We start from the raw sequence: 25,948 nt of genomic DNA, 5'->3' as shown, positions 1-25,948 counted from the left end.
CCCCAGTTCAGACATGGCTATATGCAAATCAGTCTGACCCTGTGCCTCATGGGAACAGTCCAGCCCGAACTGCCAAGCCATGTCTTCCCTGGACCGGAAACAAGCTTCCGAGGACCGGTTTCTGGCATTACAGCCGTCTTCAGCCCGGCTTGCTTGAATCCAGTGGCAAAGTGAGCAAGGGACTCACGTCTGAGCATACCCTGCCACACTTATGGCGGCCAAAAGCGGTACAAAAGGGGGTGGTGATGGACGGAGCATCTCACTTTGCAACTGGATTCAAGCAAGCCGGGCTGAAGACGGCTGGAATGCCAGAAACCGGTCCTCGGAAGCTTGTTTCCGGTCCAGGGAAGACATGGCTTGGCAGTTCGGGCTGGACTGTTCCCATGAGGCACAGGGTCAGACTGATTTGCATATAGCCATGTCTGAACTGGGGTGGCAGAGTGGGCTAAAGAACGGTGATGGATTCAACCCAGATCTTTTGACTGGGTGTGAGCGTTTGATTGATTCAGATTCTCCGTCCATCACCACCCCGTTTTGTGAAGCAAAATTCAGCACGCCATGTGCGCTTTCCCTTTCCAAGCAGCCGGGACAATGGCGGCTGCTTCTTTGGAATGACATAAGTCTTGCATTTAGGAGAGTTAGAGCTATCGGCATTGTAAATGACAATAGCTTAAACTCTAGCAAATGCAACACCTTTTGCTTTCGAAATTTTTTTTGTGAGTTGTTTTCAAGCGCCCCATTCCCCGCTTGCACTTAAGAGACCATGCCCCTTTCTTTAGACTCGACTCATCTAAAGAAAAGGGCATGACCTCTATTAAGTGCAAGCGCATTTGCGAGAATTTAAGCTATTCACATTTACAGTGCCAATAGCTCAAAGCCTCGTAAATGCGAGACCTATTGCATTGTAAATGCTTGTTCCTATTGTACACAAAATGAAGCTATATTTTGCATATTTTCTCGGTCCCCTCGAGGGGAATACACAAACCCTGGGTACCTTTAGAATCCTCAGGATGTTGGAAAAAAGGATGCAAATTCGGCAAGGATACCTTATGTGTAAAAATAGTTATGGAGCCCCAAGTGGGAACTACCCAAAATAGACAAAAAGGGCTCATTACTGAGAGGGTCAGCAGTTAAGGGGTTAATGTGTTAACACATAGAGACGCAGAAAAGCACTAATGTAGTTTATATTAATTGGATATTAAGGCCACACGCACTGGTTTTGCCAATGCTTGTGAACGCACAGATATACAGTCAAGTAGAGAAAATATTCACCTATTATTACATGCATCCCAAGTCTTGCCAGTTGTTTTGCAGTATAGAATCCAATTCCTTTGGCACCACCAGTCACAAAAGCAACGGTTCCCTTCCGAACTGGAACTTCTAGGAAGGAGAAGAGTTTATGTCAGTGCTCTTTAGCGATCATACAGTGGCAAAGTAACCAATAAATACATATTGCAACTTCAAAGCACACCTTCTGTGCCACACTGTCTGCTGAAGACTTCTACATTCGCCCACAGGCAGGGTCAGACTGGGTAACCAAAAGCAGCCCTGGCAACAATGGTCAAGGCAGACCCTTCGGCTCATTGCTCCATCTTTATCTTTCCATCCATCCCTCCTCTCTCCTTCTTCCACTCTGATCGCTTCCTCTCTACCTTCCCCTTCCTTCCTCTCTTTTGTCTCTTGCTGCCTCCGCCTGCGAGCTGCAATTAAAGTCAGAGAGCTGGGGAAATGACAGAGGCAGCAGGAGCAATCCTGGGCTTTCACAACTGGCCGCAAAGGACTCCAGCCCACTGGGGAAATGCCCAGTGGAATGAAAGGCCTGTCTGGCCCCACCCGCAAGACTCCATTTGCCAAGCGACCTCTCTCCCAGAAACCCAGAGTAGATCTGAACTCTCTCCAGGTACAGCCCACCGCATTTTACAGCAGAAGTGTCCAATAGGGCGGAGAGTTCTTTGGGTGAAGGGTTCAAGAGGGGATTTGGGGAGTTTTCATATAAAATCCAGGAGAAGGGCCTGATCTATTTTCAATGATTCTCCATGAAAGAAATGACAAAAATCTATGTAAATGTGAATCATGTACCTAGTCAATAAGTATACTAAACATCTGCCATACATCTGGCATACTGGAACAGCATGAGGCGTCACTGCTTTACAAGAATATATATGCTTCTATACATATGGCACAGACTGAGTGGGTATTACAATGCTGTACAAAGGCTTGGAAAGCCGTTCTTTATTCGTAACTAAAATGTCCTATTTTTAGACCCAAATCCCTTGTCTTTCCACTTACTTTTGACAACATCACCTTCCTTAACTTCTTAAATCATGCTATTTCGCATGGTGTACCTGTAATTTATCTGCCAGGCGGCCAGGCCATTACCAAATCCCACCCCCTCCCGTTTAAGCCTGCCTATACCTGTGATTTGTGCTTCATTTTTGTCTCTCTTTTTCTGTTCACATTTCCACTGTTGCCAACTCATGCTGCTTCCATGATTTCGCATATGCAGCATGCCTTTATCCACGAGCAGCATCTTGTACATTCACACTCCCTCAGAGCTATGCCGTTAATTACCTATATATTTATGCATGCCTTAGAAATTCGCCCCTTTATTTCATAGCTCTATCAGTTGTCCTTCTTGCACTGATTTGCTATTCCACATTACCTGAGTATTAACTGCAAACGCTTTTACTTTCTCATCAACCCATCAAATGCTAGGGGAAGCAAAGGTGACAACACACCCTTCCGCCCCTCCCCCTTTTGAGCCAGGTCATTTTATGTATCAGAAGCATGGCATAAGCGCCATATTGTATCTAGATTTATGGGTCGAGTATACCAAACAGTTAGAGGAAAAGTATAGATGGCCCGTATCAGGCACATGGGACGCCGAGTGCATCATGCGAGTAGAAGAAGCATTATGGAAAAAGAAAGCCAGACAGTCACAGAAAGATGCCATCGAGTTATGGCGCAAAGAATCTCATAAAAGAACCGAAAAAGAAATCAGAAAGTCAGAATTAAGTAGAGAATCCTTAGAACGAGCCCAAGAAAAAGAATTAATCGAGATTGGTGAACGAGTTAAAGCCGAACAGTCAGACAGACAGAGGCATGCTCTTATTAAGGGTATGTATCCTCTTCTTGCCGAGGGCTTGCCAAAAGCGTCCCCGGAGGCATCCAGTAACTTTCCGCCACCATTAGTTCCGACCAAGCTACGTCACAAACCGACCGCAGCTGACATTTTCATCTCGTCCTATTTGGACGACACAGTCCCAGAATATGCGAATCCCGCTCCGCCAGTCCCTGTAAATCAGGCACTTCCCGCTCCTCCAGACACCGGAGTACCTGTTACGGTACCCCCGGTCCAGCCCGCCATACAAGTCCAGCCTGCATTTCCATTTCCCACTCTGCCAGGACGAAGAGCATCAGTAGACGACTCTAGTTTAGGGGCCGCAGGGGGAGGTCCTCCTCAAACCCCGCCGCCACACAAGCGTTTAACGTTAGCCGAATTACATGCACAAGCGTCACAGCGTACGCCCAGGTATCAGTCTGTTGCAGAAATAAGAAAAGCCCTTAACGAATGTGGCTATGATCCAGTCCCAGGCGAGGATAATATGGTATTATATTCATTACGCGTGAGAAAGGTGACCGAGTATCTAGTCACCCTACCAGACATGAAAGAAGATCTAGACAGAATATATCGTTTCATCCGTACAGGGAATGATCCAGAAAGTATTAGTGACGTCATGTGCCAAAGAAAAGCTGAAGTCCAGCTCATGATATTGAAGTTTCTGATTAATTGTCTAATAAGGGAACAAGATTATCCGACCAAAGATCGAGCCGAAATGAAAGTCCTGACAAGGTGGAGTGATAATATAGCCGAGGGTAAGCACAAGACTATCGGTAGTATAGAGAGTACGTACAAGAAGATTCGTAAAGAAATAATAAGGGTACACGAACAACGTAAAGAAGCACAAGTAAGCGAAAAAGAAAATGACTCTGCGGAAGAGGTAGAGGACGAGAATCCCGACAGAATAGCGTATGTAGGAAAATCTAGATTTCCAGATCGCCATTTGCGCCTAGAACACAAGTCAATTTTTCATCATCCAGCACCAGAACAAGGTTCTCTGGAACAAGTATTTCAAGCTACCGATCACATTCTGAAATCACGAATCGGTTATAGTGAGTTAAGTTCTATGCATGAACAAGAACTAGTCCGATCAGCAGTCCGATGGATTACTGATTCTACCACTTTTCCAGACGAAATAGTGGCACAAATGTTTCTAAAAATGCCCCCAGCCGAGCAACGACTGGCGGGTATGTATATGATCCAGCACCTCATTACATTGTATGAGGGTCAACATTCTGATCCAGGTCCGTTACACGATGTCCTGAACGAGTTACTCCAGTATAAATGGAAAGGTTTAAGTACCGATTTGATTAGTGTCATTCTAGAACAGCGCCACAAATACAGAACGTTTCTGAACCCGCATTTTGTTCATGTCTCACCCCCAGAAAGTAAACCCTTTTACATAGACAGACAGAATCCGTTACGAGAAGTGCATCCAGTTAAGACAGACGGTGGTGAAATGCAACGAGTGTTTGTTTACACCCCTATCACAAAGATGGAACTCTTAGAGATGAAAAAGTTAATTCCCTGTCATGATAAAGATCCAGCAGGGTTCCACCGAGAATTAAAAGACATGCTCCGTATGGGAGAATACACGTATCCAGATATTATTAAAATGTTAAAAGTCCTGTTGCCCGCAGGGGTATATGAGAAACTCAAAGAAAAAGAATGGGAGGTGGGAGAGAAAAAGATCGATTGGGCAGTTCTAGAAGCCGAAGATAAGGCACGAGTACCAGGTACCGGTCTTGGAGATAAATGTAAAGAATTACCAGAATTGTTAATACAAGTTTTGCCTAGGTTATTGACAACTAGAAAAGAAGACTGGGATGCAATCTCAGCCTGTAAACAGAAACAAGACGAAGATATTAGTGATTACTATTCCAGATTTGAGAAATGTTTTACCATAAACAGTGGCCTCAAGACGAGTAGCGAGTCATACCCTCATCTTTTTGTTACTAAATTAGTCGAGAATTCAAGTCCACAAATTAAAAACCGAGTTTTGAAAGTCGAAAGTACCTGGCAAGCTAATACCCCGTCCCAGATGTTACAGATGCTTCAATATCACCAGAATAGAATCAGAGAAGAACAAGATCACGAGAGAAAACGTATGAAAGACACGAAAATGAAAGTACTAGTTGCACAATCTGTTCCACAAGACAGTCAGAAGAGGGGTCCGAATCAAGCCAGTCATTCTGCAGCTCCCGTTAAAGGAAACTGCAATTATTGTAAACAGCCAGGTCATTTTATAAACGAGTGTGCAGTTCTGAAACACAACATAGCTACTGGTAAGACTAAAGAAAGACCACGTCCGCCTAGACAAGAACAAGTTTCACAGACTTCTCAGTCACAGAATGCACCACAGACAGTTACCGCTCCGCAGCCTATCGCTGCAACACAGCATGTTACACAGCAGATGTACCAGTATGCACAGTCTGAGTATCCAGAGTATCAGCCATATTCATGAAACAGCCTAGAGAGGGAGGTAGGCTTGCCTCTCATCGAGATACCTGTAGATCAAGAAGGTCCCTATGTTCACAGTCAAGTATTAGGGAAAGACAGAAAGTTTTTGATTGACACAGGGGCAAGTAGGACCACTATAAGTCACGCCGAAGTTCCAGGGGCTCCGCTCTCAGGCTCTAGAAATGTTTCCCTTGGATTTTCAGGAAAACCTATCGTAAATGAAATATCAAAGCCAGTTACTCTAGAAGTAGGTCCACTGTCCCGCACTACTGATCTGTTACTTACTAAGTCATGTCCAGAGAATCTATTAGGCATTAAAACACTGAAAGAATTAGGTGCAGTCATATGCTGTTCCCCAGAGGGAATACGATTGTTTCTTCGTGACTTCAAGGGTCACTATGTATTACGAGATTTTGATCCGAGATTGTCCAATGTTCCGCAGCATCTATGGGCGCAAGGTCCAACTGATGTTGGCTTTATGCAAATCACACCCCATCGTGTGACTCTCAAGCCAGGTGTAGTGTTACCACGAATCAGACAGTACAGATTGCCACCTGAGGCTGTAGCAGCCTTATCCAAAATTATTGACGAGCTCATGGCTCAAGGAGTAGTTGTAGAAACTGACGTCAATGTATGTAATTCTCCGATCATTCCTGTCATGAAACGTACTGATCCAAATGCACCTCCAGTATATCGATTAGTGATCGATCTCCGAGAACTTAATAAATGTATTATTCCCCAGTATCCAGTTGTCCCAGATATCTCTTCCCTATTGACAGCTATTGATTCCGAAGCTTCATTTTTCACTGTCATAGACCTCAAGAACGCATTCTTCAGTGTCCCCATTCATCCAGACAGCCAGTTTCTTTTCGGATTTTGTTTAAATGGAAGGAGCTATATGTTCACACGAGCTCCTCAAGGTTTCACAGAAAGTCCTAGTATTTACAGTCAAGCACTCAAGAGACAACTAGACAACATTCACATGCCAACTGACACTGCCCTGCTCCAGTATGTTGATGATCTACTGATCACAGCCCGTTCTGAACGTGCTTGCGAGCGAGCCTCACTTACAGTCTTGTATTTCTTAGCCGAGATGGGACACAAGGTGTCCCCTTCGAAGCTTCAATTCTGTGTCCAGCAAGTGGTCTACTTAGGACACTTACTGTCCAAGAGGGGTAGGCAGTTGACACCAGACCGTATCCAGTTAATAGCGAGTCTTCCTCAGCCCAAGACCCAGAAGGAGGTACGTGCTTTTATCGGCCTTACCTCTTACTGCAGACAATGGATTCCTCAGTATGCATTTCTAGCCAAGCCACTGATACAGTTAACGACACAGGAGGCAGCCGTATCAACTGTTCTCCCTTGGACATCTGAACATACGCTTAGTTTCAATGAGTTAAAGAAAGCCCTATGCCAAGCTCCAGTTCTAGCTACACCGAACTACAGTAAGCCTTTTACACTTTTCGTCACTGAACGTGAAGATACAGCATTATCTGTCCTCACACAAGATCAAGCAGGACAATACAAGCCCTGTGCTTATTTTTCGAGCACATTAGATCCTGTAGCCCAGGCTCTGCCTGCGTGCCTCAAGTCAGTTGCAGCCACAGCACTAGCTATCAGACAAAGTGATTCCATAGTATTAGGACACTCCCTGACAGTACAGGTTCCACACTCCGTGGAAGTTCTTTTAAACCGAACACAAACTCAGCACTTGACAATTGCACGTTTAACAGGTTATGAATTGACACTGTTTCAGCCACACATAGAAATCAGACGCTGCAACGTCCTAAATCCTGCTACACTGTTACCGTCAGTTAATTCAAATCCTGTCACACACGACTGTGTGGAAGTAGTTAACATCATGACAAAGCCAAGACAAGATCTGACAGATATTCCATTACCAGATCCAGACCTGACACTTTATGTGGATGGTTCATGCATGAGAACAAGTACAGGAGAACTAGTAGCCGCGTATGCAGTGACTACTGACACTGAAGTTATTGAAACACACCGTATTGACACCCTGTCTGCTCAAGCAGCAGAGCTAGTTGCTCTGACACAAGCCTGCATACACGCCAAGAACTTGAAAGTTAATGTTTACACCGATTCACGTTACGCATTTGGAGTCGTACACGACTTTGGAGTGCTCTGGCAGGAGAGAGGTTTCATGACTTCTCATGGAACCAAGATTCAGCATGGTCTCCTTATTCAAGCTCTGTTAGATGCAATACATTTACCGACATCCATTGCTATCATGAAGTGCAAAGCACATACGAAAGTTACTGACACCATTTCCCAAGGTAATGATCTAGCAGATCGCACAGCCAAGCTTACAGCTCAGACTTCAGACACTTCAGTTAATCCGACACAGACACACACTCCAGATCCGACTACCTGTATGACAGTTAAGGACCCTACTCAAGATGTCATAGATATCCAGTTACATGCTACTCCCGAGGAAATCAAGAAATGGTCCGAACAAGGAGGGGTCCAGACAGATCAGGGATGGGTAACAAAGGGAAAAGCCACATGGTTTCTCCCCGATTCTATGGTTCAAGTCATTATTAATACTGCGCATAGTCCAGCACATTTAGGAGAAAAAGCCATGTTAGACAGTATCCAGAACATTTGGTTCAACAAGCATTTACGAGCTGCAGCCAAGCAGAAAGTCCGTACCTGTATGATATGTTGCCAGTTTAATCCAGGTAAAAGTGTCCCGGTGGAACAAGGTGGATTCCAGCCCCCTGACCACCCTTTTGAAGTCCTCCAGATGGATTACATTCAGATGGAGCGATGTCGAGGTTTCAAGTATGTCCTTGTAGTTGTATGCGCTTTGTCCAGGTGGACAGAAGCATATCCAGTTCCAGATTACACAGCCGCGACCACTGCCAAACAGTTGGTTCGTGAGTTCTTCCCCCGTTATGGACTCCCTAGGGTCGTATATTCTGACAACGGCCAGCCATTTTCATCTGAACTCATGAAGCATGTGTCCCTTTTGTTAGGGTACCAGTGGAAGTTCCATTGTGTACGCCATCCTGAAGCAGCCGGTCTCGTAGAGAGACATAATCAGACCCTGAAAATCCGAATTGCAAAGGTTTGTCAAGAGAAAGGTGTGGACTGGCTCGTAGCTCTGCCAGTCGCTTTGTTTTATATGCGCATGGTCGCACATTCCAGATCAGGTCTGTCCCCGTATGAGGTCGTTTTCGGCCGCCCCCCTAACATGTGGGGTACTCCTAGACCTCGAAGTATTACCGATGTTTCAAGTAATATGCTGACAGATTACCTAGCTTCCTTGATGTCTGCCCTCAACTCTTGTCGTTCACAGGTTGCCGCCGCATTTCCAGACAATACCGAGGTGGCACCGCATGAAATCGTTCCAGGATCCATGGTCCTAGTGCGAAATTTCGACCGTTCAAGTCCGCTGGAGCCTCGCTGGAAGGAGCCCCGACAGGTCCTCCTGGCCACCCGTACAGCCGTGAAGTTGGAGGGACGCAAAGGCTGGGTGCATCTTTCGCATATAAAGAAATTTTATGGATTGAAGCCAGTCTCAAAGAACATTGCCCAGGATTCAAAGGACTGCCAAAGTACTATTCTTAAGGACTGTCCCGCAAAGAACAATGATACTGAACCCTCCCTGTTAGAGAAAACTCCGCAACAGGAGTATAAACTCAAGTTAAGGTCTAGTAAAATAAGTCAGCCAGTTTGATTGTCTAAGTCCTCCCCTAGGTGAAACGGTTAGACCGGTTTCTGACATGTATAAAATAGACCCCCATAGTGAGAGAGTTAGTCAAAACTCAATCCGATGTATCGTTTTTCTATGTTTCATATTATTTCTCAGCATTATGATTTCCTGCACCAGTTATGCATTTTACCTGTATTTTCCAGTTTCTCATGTAAATATGTCTTCTAATGCTACAGTAGAGCACACGTTTAGTGATCTGCCCCCTCATGAACTCTCTTACCGCCTCGCTATGCGTAACAATTCTTTCATCCGCATGTTACATTATTCACACCAGACCAGCAATGCCACTAATTGTTGGGTGTGTGGTCGACTCCCCCCTTTCCAGACACCGAAGGGAGTTCTGCCACTCTTTCCTTATCCATTTTCACATAATGGTTCGTGTGGAGCATGGTCCACGTTAACGTCATCCTTAACAGATATGTCTTTTCTTAACAGTACATGCTTTCCAGACAAGCAAGGTCTTCCCCACAGAACAGGGTTAGATCTAGAAAACGAAGTTTACAATTTAGGTAATTATTCTTCGAATTTCATGGTCCTGAATGTTCAGTCTGATTCCACTCCAGACTTACCTGCTATTTCAGTACTACCAGTCAAAGGCGAATTATGTGTTAGAAATAATGGTTCCGTACATGTAGGACATAGTGATTGTACTACTATTGTCAAATATAGTGACAGTGGGAAATCTATTTTCAAAGCTTCACGTCATTCTTATTTTATTTGTGGTCAGACCGCATATGTTCGTCTGCCCCTCGATTGGGAGGGAACCTGTTACATTGCCTTCCTACTGCCACCAGTTTTCCTAGCCCCACCCGACTACCATAGGAATTCCCACCTAGTACATACTAGACACAAGAGAAACCTCCCGATTGTCGATTATACTGAAACTGCTCTAGAACAATATATAGATATCAATAAAGGTGTCTTCCCTTATTTAGGTACAGTTGTGAATAGTAAACTGATACGTAGATTAACCAGAACACTCGAAGCAGTAGTAATTGAGACTACTTCTGCTCTAAGTAATTTAACCGAAGAACAATCCTTTATGAGAATTGTCGTGCTCCAGAATCGTCTCGTCCTTGACGTCATATTGGCCGATAGGGGCGGGGCCTGTAGAGTCATCGGATCTAGTTGCTGCATTTTCATTCCAAATAACGCGCCGTCTGTTTATTCAGCTATAACCAGACTCCATAAAATTGCCCATCTGTTACACCAAGATCCAGGCACCTGGACATGGTCCGGTTGGTTCTGGACTATAATTTCCGCTTGGGGATGGAAAGTCTTGTCCTTTCTAGGTATTGCAGTAGCGATCATATTCAGCTGCTGCCTCTGTATACAATGTGGCCCTGCGATTTGCGGCATTTGTGCTACCTCTTGTATTCCTAGTCCCAAGCCCCGTTCTAAAACACGTTCCCAGAAAATTCGAGACGAGCAAATGATACTGTATGAAATGATAGATGGTATCATGAATATTGATGTTTCCTGATGTAAACGTAGTGACAAGGAGGGAATGTGGAAAAGTAAATTTTGCCATGTTCTGTGTCCCTACGCGTCATCCATCATATGTTATCTGTGCATGATTAATATGCATATATATTCCCTATGTTCGATTAATGACGCAATTACAGTTGTGTCCACCTCTAGTATGTTATTTTCCAGTTCTCGTGAATACTACGAATATCAGGCCTATGTAAAGCTACGTTGCCACGTTTTTCAGTGTACACGTTATTTCATTGTAAAGTCCCCGTTCCTAGGCCTCAAAAGGGCCCGGACACCAGATTTCAGCTCCTGTCTCCTGAAGCCCTCGCTGAGGAGCGATACAGCCCCCACCTGTATCCTCGACCCTTCACTTACTTCCTGCCTCACAGTGCCCGGTTCAGCCTGGCTCTGCCTCTGAGTCTGCCAAGAGTATGTTATGATTCCAGTTATCAGTTAGTCCTCCTTCTCTGCATTCCTAAAGCTACTGAATCGCATCAATAGTTTCCGTCATTGTCTAGCCTTTACGTCTCCACGTTAGAGAAATACTGCATTTAATGGTCATTTAATATTCTTCATCACGCACTACATGTAGAGTAATGCACGCTCCAGTCTTAGAGTCTGTTCGCCTTTACCCCGATAACTTTTGGATTCCATCAACATGTTCTCTAAACATCAGATACTAGATACTGCTTAGGTACATGTCGCCCTGACTCTCCAGATTTCAGTCTCTGCTCCTAGCACAGAGTTCGAAGCCCCCAACTTCTCCTAGTAACACGTCATTGCCAGTTTGCGCGCACCATTAGGTCAGAGGTCCCGGCTCCTTAGGTAGCCCCCTCCATGTTCCCGCCCCATTCATGACATATTCTGTTACGTTTGCATCACATGTCTATGTATACGCCTCTGTTACACCTACTTTCACCCTTATCTTTCGCGACTGCTATTGATCACACCCACTGCTCCGCCTATCGTATGTATTGTAATGCAACTGTTTTAGTATATATGATCGTGTATTGTTATGAAATGTTAGCGCGCTCATCCCAGATCCAGCCCCAGCAGCTGCTGGGCCCTGCCATCCTATTCCTATGCAGGTTGTCCTGTTCCTGTCCTTATGCTGTATTAAACCTGCAAACTCCTACTACCTCGAATCTTGACTCTTATTTATTGAGCTATCTGTTATTCATTTATTCATCCAAAAATAGAGGTATTATTTATTTATTTACCACAAAGTGAATAAGGCAAAGAGCAAACACTGAGAGACAGATAGGTAGAGAGGGAAAGAGATACCATCCAGTGAGATACCCTCAAAGAAATACACAGAAAAACAGAAACTGAGGGGACAACGCAGATGGGTAGAGTAACAGAAACACAAAGATGATTAGGCAGAAGTGACCTTAGCACAATAGAAGAAGGCGCTATGTAGGCTTACAATTATGGATGTGAACACCGAATTGGCTGATGCAGAGCATAACATTGAAATGTTGTTTGACAAGACAGTAGTGGTAGTGTTGTGAGGGGCTGCGGGTCATGGACCTAGGTGTTGGGGGGTTGGGTGAGGTAAAAAGGTTATTGTAAGCAAAGGGAAATCTAGTAGTTTCCTGAATGTTAGGTGGTCAATAATCATTCATATATATTTGAGGAACATGTTACAGAGGTAAGAGCTATACATTGTTCATCATCTACCACTGCTTTTTAGGAGTGACTAGAAACAGCTTTAGATTTTAGGATTTTATGATGACCTGATGTCATAATTTCTGTAAAAAAAAAAGTACAATTAGAAATACAGTCAGTGAGATAGTTTTGGCCCAGTCACCTTTAACCATTGTCTTTCATATGTTTTTAATGGTTTGTCTTTGCATTGAAAGGCTGTTCATCAAGACTATGGTATTTTGTATGTGATTACATTGACTCGTGTATTGGCAGTTGCCTTTGTTGTTGAAGCATTGAGTGCTCCTTTCCTTATACTGCAGATGGACATGCTGAATAGCATGTAATGGAGAGCCAGTGTGTGTTTCTTGATGTATTTACTTTCCAGACTTAATGGCATTTTAATTGTTTATTTATTGCTTTTTTTGATTAGTAGGTTTGTATGTTTTGGATGCCTTTGCCTGTCAGAGAGACACAATGCTATTTACTAATTGCATTTTTGTGTAAAATTGTGTGGTGTCATGATAAAATGCTGTTAATTTACAGCTTTTGTGCTCACCAATTAAAGAAGTGCATGTAATTAGGCTTTGTTAAAAAAGTAAGACAAATTCTGGAGCTTTGTCACAAGTACCTACAATGCAATATTTTGAAATCTGTGACTTTCATGTTCACCACTTATAATAAAAACTTCATCTTCTGACTCATTTTCGTAAAACCTTTCTTTGATGTACAGCTTAATGCGGCTGAGTAAGTGTCTTAACAAAAGAGACCTTATTCTTCCTATTATATTTTTTTAATAAATCATACTTTGTCTTTTCCTATAGCATTTTACAAAGTATCGAGATACAGTGCTTTATTGAAAACATTTTTTGTGCACTCGGTATTACAGATTCAGATTAAATTCTACTATTTAAGCCCACAAACCACTAACGCCTTGGCCATCATTTTAACCATGGGCCCGCATGAAACAGCAAAGAAATTACGTTGTAATTAAACCATTCTCTGGCAATCACCTTTACTCAATTCAATTCAATTCATGAAGCTTTATTCGGTACATATGAAAATGACCATAAAAGCGCACACAGAAAAAAAAATACATTATATAAATATTACAGGATTCAAAATTCTGATCAGTAAAAACATACGATAAAAAAGTATATACAGATTTCTAAAAAAGCATACTTTTACGTGCATTGATAGACCGATTAAAAAAAGTTGCAGTATAAAAACAGACCGACAAATTCCAGATTGAATATTAAACTCATAGCCTGATTAACTGTACATACACCATATTTGACAAATAAAGGTTTCAAATAGGCAATTCTAAAATTCATGTGCAGTCTACTTAATAGTAAAAAGTGTATGGTGCTTTGTTTAGAAATGCCGTCGCACAGACACGGCCCCTTCGGATGTTTCTTAAGGTTCGGTTGGGCCACTAAGTGGTGCGCTGCCCCGAACCTTAATCTGGTCAGCACAAACTTATGGGACGGCCTAGTCACCAAAGTTAGATAAGCTGGAAAACCTTCCTTTACAATGTATTTACTGTAAAATGGGACAGTGAACAAAAAAACAGAGACTGATGCCCGTTTCCTCGATCTGCTAGTCAGAAATTTGGCTTTTAGCTCAGCTTTGGGAATTTGAGAAGCGGCGGTTCGATCAGTCAAAACATTAATATTAAAATTTCCAGAAAACAATCAGCAACATATTTAAGCCAAGGGATATTTTGATGTTTATCCAATAATAAACAGTCCTCAATGATAGATCTATTGAATGACTTTTCCTCCTGAAGCCAAATAGAGCGCCAAGCCATAAGTGGTCTCAGCGATAATAGATCGTTTAAAAAATTAATTTCCAGTTCTCGATGTGTCAAGTCCAAAGAGGCGGAAGGGGGTAAACATAGAAGCTTTTTTAGGAAAGTGTTCTCCTCCTCCTGTAAGTTAGGATCACGTCTGTGACCCCATACACCTGCCCCATACAAAGCAATGCTCACACATCTCGCCTGGTATATTTGTAACATATCCCTTGTCCTTCTATCCCCATTTCTGATGCAAATTTAAAAACACCATACGAGTTTTTGCCCATTTTGTTACTGATGTTATGAAATTCATTAGTCCATTTGCCGTCTTTAGAGAAGGTAATACCAAGATAGCAAAATTTATCTACTTGTTGCACCTTTTCACGGTCGATAAAAAAGGCATTAGTAGATTTGCTTCTAGCCCCACAGGTCATGGTGTAGGTTTTCCCCTTATTAATGGTAAGTTTTCTATCCCTAATAAAGGAGGAAAATCTATCGATCAAGCACTGTAGTCCCGCAGAGTTCTTGAGAGCAATACCGCGTCGTCAGCGTACAGTAACACTGGCACAGGGACACCTTGGATCTTAGGGGCATCCGCAATTAAATTTTTTAAAATAGTGTCGATTTCATTAATAAACAATATAAAAAGCAGCTGAGCTAATACGCATCCCTGTCTGATCCCCCGATTGACACCAAATTTGGGGGTACATTCCCCATTAGTACCGTAGCGCACACACGTTTGTAATTTTTGATACAACCTGGCAAGGAAAAAGATAATGCCCTTTGGGGCTCCTAGCTCTAACAAGGTTGGCCATAATAGGGAATGGTCAACCATATCAAAAGCGCTACTTAAATCTGCGAAGCAGAGATATAATGTGCCATGTTTTGCTTCCGTATATTTACCGATCCGTAGATCAAGGTTTATACACTGGTCCACTGTACCCCGGCCCTTCCTGAATCCATACTGGCTATCAGCCAAGATAGCCTCCTGCTCAATCCACTTTTCTAATCTAGCCAGCATAACTCTGCTCATAATATTGACTGAAGAGTCTAAAAGGGAAATAGGGCGGTAGTTCTTTACATCCGCCCTACTAACCTTTTTATGTATTGGGATTATGATCGATTCTTTCCAGGTTTTTGGTGCCTCAAGGCAGACTGCTGCGTTAAAAACAATGGCTAAAAGGGGACTCCACATCTCTGGTGCTGCCTTATATACATCTATTGGGACCCCATCTGGTCCCTGGGCTTTCCCTCCCTTGCTTGCACGTATCCCAAGTTCTACTTCAGTAACCGTTATCCCCAGGGGTATAATGGGCCATCTATCTTCATTAATATCTATACAGCTATCAGAGCCAAATATATTAGAAAAATGCGAGACCCATCCATCGCTAGGTACATTGGAGGTTAGCTCAGGTATATTTTCCTCCTTAAGAAACAGGGAATTTACCGTTGCCCAGAATAGTGTATTATTGGATAATTCCGCCGCTTGATTAAGGGAATCTCAGGCCTCCTGTTGTAGCTCGCACTTCCTCCGTTTCAGTGCTTGCTTGTACTCTAGTCTTAACTTGGTTATAGGACCTGGGTCCCTGGGCTTTTTCGCAAGTTCTTGTTTTAACTCAATTAATAAGCTGGTACATGAATGGTTAAACCAACCTGGTCCTTTATTAATCTGGGTTCTTTTCGGTCTGGTAATCCTGGCGTCAATAGATTTATTAATGCAATTAAAAACATATAAAACCCTTTCGGAATCCATGTTATTATCAAGGATAGTTATGATATCGTTCAGATTGTCTTGGACGATAGAGCTTATTAGTTCTGTGGCTTTCTCTCCTATCCACCTTAATCGGACCCCATTAGGTCTATGGGGTTCCACATTGTTGATTATGGTTCCTGTATCTACATATATTTTACCCCAAAGAGAGCAATCTAGGATTATATAATTGTGGTCACTAAGAGATGTAACTTCAATCCTAGGAGGGGCAAAAAAGGGGGTAATATTAGAGGAAACAATCACATGGTCTATGACTGAACTGCTCTGCTTATTCTTATAAGTGGGAATAGGCTGACCCCTATCATCCTTAGCAGGATCCAGAATTTCCAAATCATAGCATCCCATTAGCTTATGCAACGTTTCACCATAACTATTATGTTTGAAATGCAGATCATCCGAACCATCATTATTGGTAACCCCGCATACCTTTTGGGTTGATAATTCACATAGCGAAATATTAAAATCACCCACCCAAATAATATCAAAGAAAACACAACTTTCTAAACTAAGATGATCTAGTGCGCTAGCCAAATCATTAACTACAGTCGTCCTGGTATTGTCAAACACATTATTATAATAGTTGACTAACAGAATGTTACACCCTTGGTCATCAACGAGCCAAAGAATCTGTCCATGTGTACCCACAATCAAATATTTTTTAACTATAATTTGCCAGCTGATAGAGGCCAGTATCAAGAGGCCGCCTTTAGCTCTCCCTGAGGTGGATGCCTGCGCCACTAAATTGTAAGTGACGAACCCCTCGTAATTAACCTCATCCCTGGTCCATGTTTCCTGGAAACAAATAATATCGTGGCGATTGATGAAACTCTTCCAGCCCAAAACATTCCCCTTAGACTTCAGTCCGGCAATATTCCAGCTAACAATTGTAAAACCTAAGGAGCCAGCTCTTTTTACAGCGTCCTGTGCATCAATAACTTTTGTGTCATCTCCACCCTCTCCATTTAAAGTCTCCCCACAGTTGCCGGCCACATTATGATCGCTAGTCAAGTTTAGCTCTAGGAGTATTTGCTCCTCACTTGATTCAATCCCCTTGCTGGGCGTTAACACCTGTCTATTTGGGTGGATATTCTGGTCAACCGTCCAAACCTGCTCGGGGTAAACAATCTCCTTACTAATATCGGTCGCCTCGCTACAGGCTAGAATCATGCTATTTATGGGCACACACACAGGGGGCCTGTGATCCTTAAAGCGTCAATCATTTGAGTCCAAGGAACTTAGGGCTTCGTACCTGTTTCGCGTTTGAACTTCAAAGAGAGGACGATAAATAGGTGTGATAGGTCTATTTCTGTTATTCACTGGGGGTGTTTTGATTAAGTGACTATAGAAATAACCAAGTGGGCGAGCACAAACGCTATTCTCATTGTATGATAGCGAGGCAGCTCTTAGTAAAACTGTGGCAACATGTTGGGGGTGTTTAAAGTTAACAATGACACAGTCACCCCTACAAGTCTTACTAGAGTTACCAATCCAGTTTACCCTCCTAGTGGATAAAATCTGGTCAGAATAAGCTATAGGAAACCCACATTGCCTGTGCAACCATGAGACTGTTTTGTTTTTAAGAGAGTCATGTGGTTCATGCTGTTGCTGCCCAGGATGGGTTTTGATTGGTGGCACATTGGTTAAAACGACCACATACGGTGCACAGTCAGGGGGGAGGTTAATGAAACGACTTTTCTTTGCTTCTGCTTGTCCTGCGCTACTCTCAGTTACAATAGCATCCTGTTTATTTTGGCAAGGTAATGGCAAAGTATTATGCATAACTATTTCATTTAAGTCAGAACCTCCATTAGATAAGTTAGATACATCTTCCCTAACTCTAACACCCTTCTCAACCGTAGCCATCTTGGCAGTGCTGGGACTTCCGGCCCTATCAACCAAGCACTGTGACGCATATTAACACCTTGGCTGCGTCGAACGTTCAGCCCCAGTGCTGAACGTTCGAAAAACAGGGTGGGGCACCGTCGGCCAACGGACGTTCGCAGCACTACCAAGGTAGTGCACGTGACGGCCGTTGGCCGACGGCAGCAGCCAAGGGGTTAAGAACTGCGTCTATTATTCAAAATATTGTGCTTTTATAAAACCATTTCTTTATCCAGCATGCTTAAAATAGTCAGAAGAATGTATCCAGCATCCAGTGTGTTGCGAGTTAAATTCCTAAACAATGCCTTTCATAGTACAATGTTGTAGATGTCAGTCATTACTTGCATATGTTTTTATATTCACGTGTCTACCTGCACATTTGTCCACGTGTGTATTTGCCTCTCTGTGTGACTATGCATGTGTGTCTATTTATGTTGTATGTGGATATGAACAAGTGTATATGTGAATTCAAATAGGCCCCTGTAATTGTTTATGTGTGTTAATTCTTACTGCATCCAAATACAACAATAGCAGTATACACCATTATAAAACGGAATACATACACATAAAATGAGACATACTTATTGGCTTTCCCAATGTATTTTTCTTTCGTGGAGTGCTCTTTTGGTTAGCAGCCAGAGTACTAGATAAAAGAGCTCTTGTGTGATGATGAGTAAGCTTGATTCAATGCACCTAAGTGACTCTGTTATCCCTGGTCACAGTTTACAATGTGCCCATACTTTCACCAGTAGCCAGTGCACTTAATTCAGCGCCTGGTAGGCATGAACTGTGGGCCTAATTTTTACGATGAGTGGAGCACTCTATACACTTTCAGTTAATGCTTTGAAAGGCAGACACATAAATGCTGCTTGTTACTATACTCAAGCCAATAATTAACACATTTGCTCCATAAACAGTGGCAGTGATGTAAAAAGGCGGAACTGTGCGGTGTTCCTGTAGGAAATTGGGTTACTGATTGAGGGGGGTTGAAACCCTACTCAGGCAGCGGCCACAACTCCTGTCTGGGTGAAACAATCAAACCCCCAAATTAACCGGTACTAACACTCTGGTAGTGTGGCATAAAAGCAGTCAGGCTTAATTTAGAAGAAGTGTGTAAAGTATTTATGCAACATTCCAAACAGTAACTAGATTAAAATATAACACAAGAAAATTCACAAACCAAGTAAGAATAATAGAATAAAATGTCTTCAATTATTTGAGACTAAAACAACAAAACTCTAATCAGGAAAACCGGAGATATGCAATGTTAAAGATTTAAGCGAAAACGGTGCATTGAAGCACAAAGCACCAACAGTGGTTATCTGGTTGAGCTGGACAGGAACAAAGTCACAAGCTCAGGCCAACCGCAATGGAGCAAGTTAGGCCCACTGACAAAGTACCTTAAATCCTGGTTTGCGAAGCGCTGTGAGATCCTGCGTCGAGGATGTGTCACGCAGTGGCGGTTCTGAGGATGCTGCTAGGCGGTGATGTGGAGTCCTGCATGGTTGAGCATGTATTCGATGAGAGGCTTGCGATGCGAAGGCCTGTGTCAATGATGTGTCACACAAGGAGGTTCAGAAGAAATGGTCGGGTGCGGTGCGGTGCGGAGTCCTGCGTCGTCGTCGAGGCCTCCGTTGACAAGGGGCTTGCAATGTAAGCTCTGTCTCGAGGATGTGTCACATAGTGGTGCTTCTGAGGAGGTTGCAGGGTGCAATGAGAGCTCTTGCATAGGAGATGCATTGTGAAGTGGGGTTTCCAATACTACTGCAAGACGGTGCATCAATTCTGCTCACAGGACCACAGCTTGGCTGGCAGAGCACCTTCATGCCCACTTCCAACGGTCCAAGACTGGGATGGCACAACTTAGGGGTAGAAAAGGAAGAGTCCAGGTGCTGAGTTCAAGGTAATTGGAGCCTTTTTTGTCCCTGAGGCTCTGATAAGCAGGAAGTCAACTAGCTGCTGTGCACATGGCGTTCTTCAGGGTATCAAAAGCAGTCTGGCATTCCTCCCTCCAGACCACCTGTCTGGGTGGCTTTTTCGAAGTCAGCTCTGTCAAGGGAGCAACAATGGTGCCATACCCCCTGAACAATCTCCTCTAGTACCCGGTGAGGCCCATGAAGGCCATCACCTCTGTCTTGGTCTTGCAGGGTTCCCTAGCCAGAATGATAAGGATTTTGGCCTGTAGGAGCTGCACCCTGCTTCACCCGACTTGCTGACCCATTTAGACCACTGAACTGTGCCCTATCTGGCACTTACGAGCCTTAATAGTCAGACTTGCTCTCTGTAGAACCTGAGGCATTTCCTTGAGGAGGCACAGGTGGTCCCCCCAGCTAGAACTTAAGACCGCACTGTTGTCTAGGTAGGCAGCACCGAAGGTCTCCAGCCAGGACCTTTTTGAGCAACATCTGGAAGGTGGCAGGGATGTTCTTCAACCTGAAGGGCATCACATTGAATTGGAACTAGCCTTCAGTGGCAGAAAACGCAGACCTCTCTTTGGCCCCCTGAGTTAAGGCAATCTGCCAATACCCAGACGTCAGATCAAATATATTAAGGAACTTGGCAGCCCCCAACCAGTAAATGAGCTTATCGGCTCAGGATGGCATGAGCGTCTGTCTTAGTGACGGAATTGAGACCCCAGTAGGCCACACAAAACCGGAGTTCAGGGCTGGTAGCAGGAGAGGGAATCCTTGGGAACCAGTACAGCTGGGCTGGACCAAGGGCTGCTTGAGGGCTCAATTACCCCTAGCTCCAGCATTTTGGAGACGTCCTACTTTATGCTGGCTCTCACCTTGTCAGATAGCCTGTAGATATTACTCTTCCCAGGCATGCTATCCAAAGTGTCAGTACCATTAATACACCATGTACTGAGCCCTGTGATTTGTGAGAAGAGAGAGGTAAACTGCCTCAACACTTGGAGACAGTGCCTCTGTTGCTCTAGAGTTAGAGTAAGGGAGAGGTTGGTACCCTCCACTGACCCATCATGCTCCTTGGAAGAAAGGAGGTGGGGAAAGACTCACTCTCTTCCTCAATTCCATCATTCGAGACCGGAAAAATGGTAACCTTGGACCTCTCAAAGTGGGGCTTGATGTAACTAACATTTAGGAGCCGTAAAAGTGTATTGTGCCAGGTGGGTGACATCCCCTTTGACCTCCTTCCCCTCATAGGGCCTTGACATTTGATCTGGTAGGGCTCTGGGCTCTACTGGCTTCATCACCCACATTTTTTGTCTACACTAAAACTCGACCAGAGTGGCCTTCTGGTCATAAAACTGTTTCATAACCTCCTGGCTTGCTTTCTGATTCTCCTTTGCCTCCTTTAGGAAGCAATTCATCTGGGTGTGGAGGGCCAGCATGTAGCTGACCAGATGGTGAGGGGGTTTCTTGGGAGCTTGCTCCCACCCCTCCTCCAGCATGCTGAGTGGCACTCTGACAAGTTACCCATAAAGAAGCTCAAAGGGGGTGATTCCAACCTCCTTCTGTGGTACCTCCCTGTACGCAAACAACAGGTATGGCAAGAGTACATCCCACTTCTGCATCAAGGGCTCTGACAGATCCATGATCATGCCTTTAAGGATATTGTTGAATCACTCAACAGCCCATTGGTTTGGGGATGGCAGAATGTGGGCGATAAGGGGCGGCGATCCAGAGTCCTGCTTAGTTGTCGAGGATGCCATCAATAAGATGCTTGCGATGTGAAGGCCTACGTCGAGGATAATTCGAGCACAGGCAGTTCCGAAGAAGCGGTTGGGATGCAGTGAGGAGTCTTGTATCATCGTTGAGGCCTCCATCGTTGAGGGGGTTGCAGTATGAAGACATGTGCCGAGCATGTGTTGCGCAGTGGCGCTTCTGAGGAGGGTACAGGCTGCCGTGTAAGGTCTTGAGTGGAAGATGCATCACAAAGTGGCAGTTTCAATACAGCAATGCATCGCGCTGTGTTGGTCTGCTTACAGGACCACACCAGGGCTGGCAGAGCACCTTTAGGCCCACTTCCACGGTTCCAGGACTGGGTGGCAACACTTGGGGGTAGAACAGGCAGAATCAAGGTGCTGAGTTCAAAGTGTTTGAAGCCTTTTCTGTCCCTGAGGGTCTGAAAAGGAGGCCATCCAACTAGCCTTTGGAGCCACTCTGGTAGTCCTGGGCTCTTAATGCAGGTTCAGTCCTTCTTACTCAGGTAGTAGGGCAGCAGATTAGCAGTCCTTCCTGCGGGGCAGCACAGCAGTCATTTTGAGTCTTCCACAGGCCCAGAGATGTACTGAAGAGCTGGGTCTAAGGGTTAAATATTTATACCTGGTGTCCACTTTGAAGTAGGAGAAGTTTCTAGAGGCTCCCACACCCAAAGGTGCTTGGAATTGTCTGCCAGCCGGCCCTGGCCCTGCGTGTCTGGGGTTATAAAAGACCAGTGTCAAACCTTTTGTGAGTAAGCTGAGGAAGAGCCTTGGTGATGTGCAAGCATGGAAGGTCAATCAATCAGCCAATCACACGATTTGTATAGCGCACTACTTATCGGCGAGGGTCTCAAGGCGCTGAGGGAAAGGAGGGGGGTTGCTGCTACTGGTCGAATAGCCAGGTCTTGAGTCATCTCCTGAAGGTCAGCAAGTATTGGGTCTGTCATAGGTTGAGGGGAAGGGTGTTCCAGATCTTGGCAGCACTGTGGAAGAAGGATCTGACTCCGGTGGTGGTTCTCCGGATGCGCGGGACGGTGGCCAGGGAGAGGTCGGCGGAGCGGAGGTGACGGTTGGGAATGTAGAAGGAGAGTCGACTGTTGAGGTAGGCTGGGCCGGTCTTGTGGAGTTCCTTGTGTGCGTGGATCAGGAGTTTGAAGGAGATTCTCTTGTCGACGGGGAGCCAGTGCAGGTTTTTCAGGTGGGGAGTGATGTGGCTGTGGCGTGGAATGTCGAGGATCAGGGGTGCAGAGGCGTTTTGGATTCTTTGCAGTCGTTTGATGAGCTTGGTCAGTGACAGCTCTGCACCCCTTTCAAGTCATAGAAAGCCCTTCCTGCCAACACGTATTTGCCCCTTTGTCTTACTGTCTGGGAGCAATACACAAAAGCCAACTGCCAGCTACTCCTAGTCCTCTACGACCCAAGATACAGGCCCCAAATGGTTATGACAAAAAAATGCCAATTTTGCAAAAGTTACTAACTAAGACGCCCTGTCTTAGACAAGGTCTGCACTACCTTATTGCTCTCCACTGTCGCAGGGATTCTGCTCCTACACAGAACTGTGCATAGAGACTTGGAACCTTATTGAATTAGGGTGTTCCAAAACTTACCTCAGTATCCAAAATCCCCTACCAGACTAGCAATCAGTGTCTCATTGGTTGTTCCATACCCCCAATGATTAGACAACCCAGAACATGGACTTAGAACACCTCAAGTAACGTGGAACACATGAACACTCTTTCGTTATACTAACATACCAATCCAGAACGAGGAGTAAATGAAGACACGTGCAAGTTTGAAATATTTATTTCTAATGCCGTGTTCTCAGGCGCAGTATCTTAGCTAATACAAGCAGACATATTATAAGCAACAAGGCTATCAGCATAGTTACTAGTCCATAGAATACAAAGGGAGAAAGCATGCTAAAGGGAAGAAGGCTAAATGTCACCTCAGTCTTACCTTCCCTTGCTTATATAGTATATTATATCTAAAGAGGGTTTCTTTGGGTTTTAGAAGGGCGGCCCCATACCTCTGGTCTTAGTAGAAAGGGATCACATCATCTTCTACCCCAGCTCTCTGCATGCGAATATTCATGGAGTATGTACCCTGTCATTTTGATCTCTTAATGTGATATAATTCTCTTCTCATGTTTGTTCTGGCTTGTTTAACTGCATGGAAATGTATCATTTGATACTCCCTTATTGATTGGAAATGTACTATTTCACACCCCCCTTAATGAACGACGCTTTGATAAATTAATGTATATAATCAAGTGATATATGTCATATATGTTTTTTGTAGAATTTCCCCTGAAGAAGGGTGTATGTTTTCACCCGAAATGCATTGGGATTTAACAAACTGGAACCACGTATAACGAAACTCATGATTTGTTCCACATTGCATCTTTGAATAAAAAGAAGCATCAAGCAACATTTGAGGATATAGGCGTTTACTCCATTATTTCATTGTTTGATATTGATATTCAGTGTTTGATTGTCTTTGATCAAGTGTTGCAATTTGTTCAAACATAATACTGATGTATAAATAGTTATGCGCACTCCTGGTGGAGAGCAATAAGGTTGTGCAGACCTTGTCTAAGACAGGGCGTCTTAGTTAGTAGCTTCTTGCAGAACGGGCGGCCAGGTAGTACCGCTCCAAGGTCAGCACACCAACTAGGTTTAATTTGAGGATTTGGTTTCTTAGAGTAAGAGAGAAAACTGAGTGCACTACAGCTGTTATTGTTCATATTTAATTTTGCAAAAGTGGCATTTTTGGAATTGTGACTTAAAATCCGACTTTATCATTGAAGAGGGTTTTAAATTACAATTCCATAGACACCAAACTCGAAATTCCCATTTTCTCCCAATTGAAAGTTACCCCTTAGGCCTCACAGTAATAAAAAAGTAATTTAGGAGCTTTCACTATCAGGACATGTAAAACCTAACAGTACAAATCCAGCTTTTTGATTACACTGCACACTGCCCTCTGGGTGGAGGAGGTCCTATGCCAGGGGTGACGTATATGTATTAAAAAGGGAGGTTAACAAGAAGTTTATCTTCTCTACCAAAAGGGGAAACAGGAGCTATTCTGGCCCAGGACACATGTTCGATGTAACACCAATCTTATTGGTAGAAGAGGTGTGCAGTTCCTCAAGGTAGGACAGGGGCGAAAGATGATAGTACCAGGGAAAGGAATGTGCTCCAATAGGTGTACGGGACCTACCACACTGGGATGGGTGTCATGCCTCATCATTGGTTTAGCTCCTCATTGGGCCAGGGCTGCAATGCCCGACGGACGCCCACTAGGGGGCTCTTCGCTAGAGATATTTTTCTTAGCAGTCTGATAAAGTGGGGGGGGGTGTTTGAGTGGTGTGTGTATAGTGGTAATAAGAAGTGAGTTAAAATAGTTAAGGTGATGCTCAGAGTCAGACTATTTCATTATTGAGCTCACTTGCCTAATTAAAAATGCAGCGCTAAGTCAGTATATAGTGGTCCTAGCTAGCTTAGTAAATAAATTCATCTAAAACAAGGTCAACATGTTTCTAGCCTATATTTGCCAGCAAGTGATCATGTGGAAATTCTTCCGGCTCTGGAAAAAACCTACACTACATTCTGACTGGATTCAATTTGTGTTATAGTAATCAGTCATGTAACAGGTCAAAAAGTAGTAATGTACCTTACCATGGGTGAAATAACCCAATTAGGGTATTGAACCAGACCCCATGAGGTGGTGGCTGAGGAAACGCTTAATTTAGTGGTTTGGACGCACAGTATTATCCTCCGTGAGACCTACCCCAGCTCTGCTTCGAGAAGCCTGCCATATGCAAGTCTGTCGACCCTGCTCCCCATGGGAACAGTCCTGCCCGAACTACCAGGCCAGATCCTCCCTGGACCAGAAACAAGCATCCTGGGACTGGTTTCTGGGTATCACCCCATCTCAGCCAAGTTAGCTTTACTCCAGTGGCATGGTGAGCACAGAACCCACGTATGGGCATATCAGTTCCACTCGTAGTGACAATTGCAAAAATAACAATTGATGGACGGAATGCTGAACAATGTCAAAGGTTCACCCCCCCAGTACAGAGATCGGGGCCTAAATGCATCGTTTTTTACTCACCATGCCATTCCAGTTCAGACCTAGCCATATGCAAATCAGTCTTGACCCTGCTCCCCATGGGAACAGTCCAGCCCGAACTGCCAGGCCAGGTTCTCACTGGACTGGAAAAAAAGCATATTGGTGCCGGTTTCAGGGTATCACCCCTCATCAGCCATGCTAGCTTGAATCCAGTGGCATGGTGAGCACGGTACCCACATCTTGGCCTACCAGTCCCACTCTGGGTGATAAATGAAACTGATGGATGGAATACTGAGCAACGTCAAACATGCAACACCATTACA

General features: G+C 44.2%; 1 protein-coding gene across 1 annotated transcript in view; it reads right to left on the bottom strand.

Annotated features, from left to right (window-relative positions):
• DHRSX (dehydrogenase/reductase X-linked) overlaps positions 1 to 25,948 on the bottom strand; it is a 984,710-nt gene that overhangs the window by 774,658 nt on the left and 184,104 nt on the right. Inside the window, exon 2 of the mRNA XM_078657613.1 lies at positions 1,273 to 1,380. Coding sequence (XP_078513739.1) covers positions 1,273 to 1,380 — 108 coding nt within the window. The remainder of the gene's footprint in view (positions 1 to 1,272; positions 1,381 to 25,948) is intronic.

Source organism: Lissotriton helveticus, chromosome 8 (genome assembly GCF_964261635.1).
Source record: "Lissotriton helveticus chromosome 8, aLisHel1.1, whole genome shotgun sequence".
Taxonomy (NCBI): Eukaryota; Metazoa; Chordata; class Amphibia; order Caudata; family Salamandridae; genus Lissotriton; species Lissotriton helveticus.
The sequence above is the reverse complement of the archived record's forward strand: the minus strand, read 5'-3'. Positions and strand labels throughout refer to the sequence as shown.